This window comes from Egretta garzetta, unplaced genomic scaffold, assembly GCF_000687185.1.
Source record: "Egretta garzetta isolate BGI_Z169 unplaced genomic scaffold, ASM68718v1 scaffold245, whole genome shotgun sequence".
Classification (NCBI taxonomy): Eukaryota; Metazoa; Chordata; class Aves; order Pelecaniformes; family Ardeidae; genus Egretta; species Egretta garzetta.
This window is the reverse complement of record NW_009259721.1, coordinates 1,527,118-1,531,747: the sequence shown is the minus strand read 5'-3', so window position 1 is coordinate 1,531,747 and position 4,630 is coordinate 1,527,118. Positions and strand designations below refer to the sequence as shown.

General features: G+C 51.3%; 2 protein-coding genes across 2 annotated transcripts in view; one reads left to right on the top strand and one right to left on the bottom strand.

Annotated features, from left to right (window-relative positions):
• The window catches only part of LAMB3 (laminin subunit beta 3), a 52,315-nt gene that overhangs the window by 45,609 nt on the left and 2,076 nt on the right, over positions 1 to 4,630 (bottom strand). The window lies entirely within an intron of this gene.
• G0S2 (G0/G1 switch 2) lies at positions 238 to 772 on the top strand. The gene has a single exon (XM_009639405.2). It carries the CDS (start codon positions 238 to 240, stop codon positions 535 to 537), a length of 300 nt encoding a protein of 99 aa, XP_009637700.1. The 3' UTR covers positions 538 to 772.

Sequence of the window (4,630 nt, the reverse complement as noted above, 5' to 3'; positions counted from 1 at the left end):
CGGATCCCGGGGCGATGGGGTGGATGCCTTTTCCCGAAGCGAGCCTCTAGCAAAAATCCCAGCTTTAAGCCAGGGCTGGGGTGTCTGTGGGGAGCATGGGCTGTCTGGAGGGCTCTGACAACTACAGGAAAAAGCAGCTGGATTTAACTAATATCCCTCTCCCTCTCTCTTCTCTCCTAGAACTGACATCTTCCAAATCTGCTGCTGCTGTAAAGAAAAAAAAAAAAAAAAAAAAAAATGGAAACCATGCATGAGCTGATCCCCTTCGCCAAAGAAATGCTCAGCCAGAAGCCCAACAGGAAAATGGTCAAGCTGTACATGCTGGGCAGCGTGCTGGCTTTCTTTGGCGTGGTTATTGGTCTGGTGGAGACAGTGTGCAGTCCTTTCACCTCGGACGGGAGGCTAGAGGAGGAGAAGCAGCCTGCCCCGACGCGAGAGCAAATGCTTCCTCAGAAACAGGAGGATTTGATCTTGGAAAAGAGCAAGAAGCCGGTGGCGATGCAGAGGGCCCTGGTGACCAGGCAGCACGCCTCCTAAGGAGCCCCGCGGCCGGAGCAGCGCCTGCTGAGCAACCAAGCACAAGAGACTCTGCTGTCCTGTTGTACCTGGTGGTGGGTTCCAGCAAGAAGAGAGAAGGGTTTGGCTGAAGGAGGAGACCGCAAGTGCAAGACTTGAAAGAAGCGAACGGTTTTATTTGCTGCTGTGCAGCAGTGGGGAAAAAATACCTTTTGTTGGTATAAAAATGTGCAAGACGCACAGCATGGTTTCTTATTTTTATTACAGATGCATTTTACACCATTTTGCAAAATCAATAAATATTTTATATGGTACCAGCGCTCTCTAGCTGCCTTCATTTCAAACCCCTCTCGTATAGATTTGCAAATAGGTTTCACTTGCGCCCCTGCCTTCTCTCGGGGTGGGGGGGGTAGCTGGGGGGCCAGGGAACAGTTGAGGGTGGTGGGTGCACCCTCCCGTAAAGCCTCCCTCCCTGAGGCTGCTCTGGGACCGGGGGGGGGTGGCGATTCCAGCTGCCCCCTGCCAAAATGGGATAACAGGGCGGGGGGAAGGTGGCAGCACATATCTCACACGGGTGCCAGACATGCTCCCAGTTGGAGGTGGGGTTGTACTTCACGGGGTTATCTGGGTTTAATGGCACAGATTCCCATCTCTGCCATGGCCCTGCATGCCCAGAACTGTTCTTAAAAAACCCCTGTGCATCCCCCAGCGACCCTCTAACAGATTACAGCTGCAGCACAGATAAAAAAAGCTTAAAAAAAAAAATCTACCTTCCCTGGAATCCTTCACAAGCCCACCACAGACACCTAATGGTGCAGAATAATATTAGCTTCCAGTATTCCAGCGGAGACTGAAGACGATGGCATGGTCAGCCCAGGGTGTGGGAACAGGGATCCAAGCTTCAGGGCTGCAACCAGGACACTGACAGACGCCTTAGAGGACTTTCACCCATTGAAAAATCTTTCCTGTTGTGTTCAGGACTGTATCGTGTCAGAGATACAAACCCTCCAGCCGGCCATCCTGACCATGCTACAGCAGGGAGGGAAGGGAAACAGCCCTGGCAGTCGCAGCCGGGGCAGAAAATCCCTTTTTATCTGCTCAACAGCAAAGACACGGCCAGCGGGGCGGAGGAAGGAGCAGGCTACACACCTCGCGCGGCTGCCGGGAGATGGACCAGCACCGCTGTCGAGCAAAAAGCCAAACAATTGATAACAAACAGCGGGAGATGGTGGAAAATGAGAAAGCGCTGCCCGACACCAGTGCCAAATGCATAGCTCCTCTCGGAGCCGCACACGTCCAGATCAGAAAATGTAAGAAAATAAAAGAACGCAGCTGAAGTTCACCCTTAGGTTTTCATGCTACATAACCATGCAATTCAGCTTGTTGACAGTTATTTCTGTCAAAAAAAACCCCCCAACAAAACAAAACCAAAAACCAGCAGCGCATTGTGGAGGAGGGATCCTACGAAGTCTGCACAAAAGCTCTGTTCAAGCTTTGAATCAAGTATAAAGTACTTTTTCCTCATGGGGAAAAGAGCAGAGTCCAATTAAATTAAAAGCAGCCTTTGAGAAATACTTAATTTAGTCCGTAACTAAGCTTTCGGTCTCTGGCAAGGCTGAACAGCCCAGCACCTCATTGATACCAATGGAAACTTTGTGGGCAAACAGGAAAGGAGAACTCAGGCCTGCAGAAGCCATCAGCTGACAGGCGTCCGTCGTTGTCCCCCCCCATTCCAGCCTTAAGCAGGTTAAACATCCGCAGCACAGCCTCCGGGATGGGGAAGGCTGACCTGGAATTCCCTGCGACACCCTTGGTGCATGGATGAAGCAGGGACCTGAATGCCCGTGGCTGCGCCAGGCATGAGAACGTCGCCGGGTCTGAGCTCTTGCACATCACTAGTTGAGAAGCATCGCTGCTGCGGCGGAGCTGAACAGTTGATAAATGGATTAAACGGAGATGATAATCGCGTCTCTGTCCAAGGCAGCTGCAATCTCTGTCAATCGCACATGGGTTCCCGGGATTAGCCCTTCCCTACAGGCTGTGGGTGCCTCACCCTGCCCTAGGGGAAAGGGAACATTTGAGGAGTGAGGAGATGGAGCTAGTCTCAAGCAGCCCGGCTTGCAAGTCCAGGGGTGACTAGGGAGCTCCAGGCGAGCCCATCCAGGATGGCCTCCACCACTTCTGGGTTTGGATCTCAGGGTGTCTTCACACCCCATACATGGCCCCCTGGTATCGTGCCGGCACCCTGCCGCCCACAGCTCCTTGCCGCAGTGATCCAGTCACAAGGTTTATGAGCTTAAAGCAAAGAGGTTTGTGGAACAATCAAAATAGTTCCTCCTAAGACAGCTAACGGGATTAGACAGCTAAAGCACGCGCTGCGCCGGCGGTTCTGGAGCCAACTCGGTAAAATCACATCCCACAGAAGACAATCTCCTGCCTCCTGACGCACCGCAGCTCAGAGGTCCTTACCTCCCACATATTACCCCGAAAGGTCAGCCTGGGAGGTCAAGCCCACGCGATACCCTTTCCACAGCGGATCGCATCCATCTTAGACAGGACCAGCTCTCTGCAGAGCGGTGAATTAAGACTCGTATTAATGGCTGAGTCCACCACATTGACTATATCAAGCCTTATGTAAACCACACGATGATAAATTCAGTGTGCGCGGAGGCTTGGTAATCCATTTAGCATCACCTCAACTACGATGAACGACAGACTTGCCAGATGCAATAGATTAAAAGGCTTCAGCGAACTTCCCAGTCTTTAAACCGCGGCACAACTCTCCAAACCAGCCTTTCCCAGCCCCATCACACCTCTATTTTGACACCAGACAAACTGCAGAAAGCCCTGGCCAATACAACCCCGTGCAACCAGCAAACGGCACCCACGCACACCAGCAACGGAGCACGGCGGAGCCATTCCAAAAGCCCCTCTGTGAATTGCAAAGAGAAGTTTTAATTATAAGTGCTGGGCTATACCAGAGAGCAACCAGGCGTACAGTCAGTACAAGGGCACGCTAGAGCACAGAAGCATGCGGCGCATCTAAGCCCGAGTTAAACCAAAGTCCTGAGATAAGCTCTTGAGGAAAGCCACACGTTGCCCAAGCTGTGAATTAGATTGCCCAGAATCACAGGAGGTTCATTTCTGTTTTCCTCTCTCTTTTAAGACTTGTCTGAACCCAGTTTACTTTAACCAGTGAACAGGACATTGTCCTCATGCATTAAATCCTCAGGAAAACTGCAGCTGGCATGAGATCTGGTGAGCGTTTTTCTGTACCCATCCTGCAACACCTCTTCAAAGGTCTTATTTCGGCTTGGAGCTGTCGTCCAGGCTTTCACCATATGAAGCTGAAGGCCACCGAAAACCCAGCAGCCCCCCCTCACAGGCCAATCACTTCAAGGGCACGAGCCAAACTTGCTATTTGCAGTTTAGACTCTGGATGTCTCAAGAGCAGCCAGGCTAAAATTAGGGGCCCAGATAAGGATATCAGCCTCTGCCACCCAACACCAAGGGCACTGGGAACATGGATAGCAGCCAAGACTTTAAGCAGCCACATACCAGCAACCAAATATCAAGGCAGCAATTCCCGATTTGGTCACACAGGAAATAAATACATTTAGTGCTCAGACCTGGCTTAACCATCACAGTATTTCCTCTGAACCAGCAGTGAGTGGAAACACCATGTCAAACCAAACCCAGTCCTACAATCATCTCAAGTCTCCCTTGGGACCCGAGAACACGTTTTTTGGGAGCGGTGCAGCCGTGACAGCGATGGGGTTTGCAGGACGTCGGCACGGGCTGTGTCCAGAAGCCACCGTGAGGTGGGACGCAGCCACGCCAAAACACACACGTATCTGTCACGGCGCAATAGCATCGTGTTGACACGCACGTCAGCCCAAGGCAGATATAACCGAGGGCAGCTCTTTAAAGTAGTGGAATCCATAAAGAAAGGGAATAAATCCGCGCTCACGGTGAAGTATGCTGGGAGAGCTGGGTGTGAGAAATAATGTTTTAATGTCTAAGTGACAAGGGAAAGAAGGGGGGAAGGAAAATCCTCTGCGTTTAACAAAGATTCGATAATGGGTTGAAAAAAGCCAAATATCACTCAAAAACG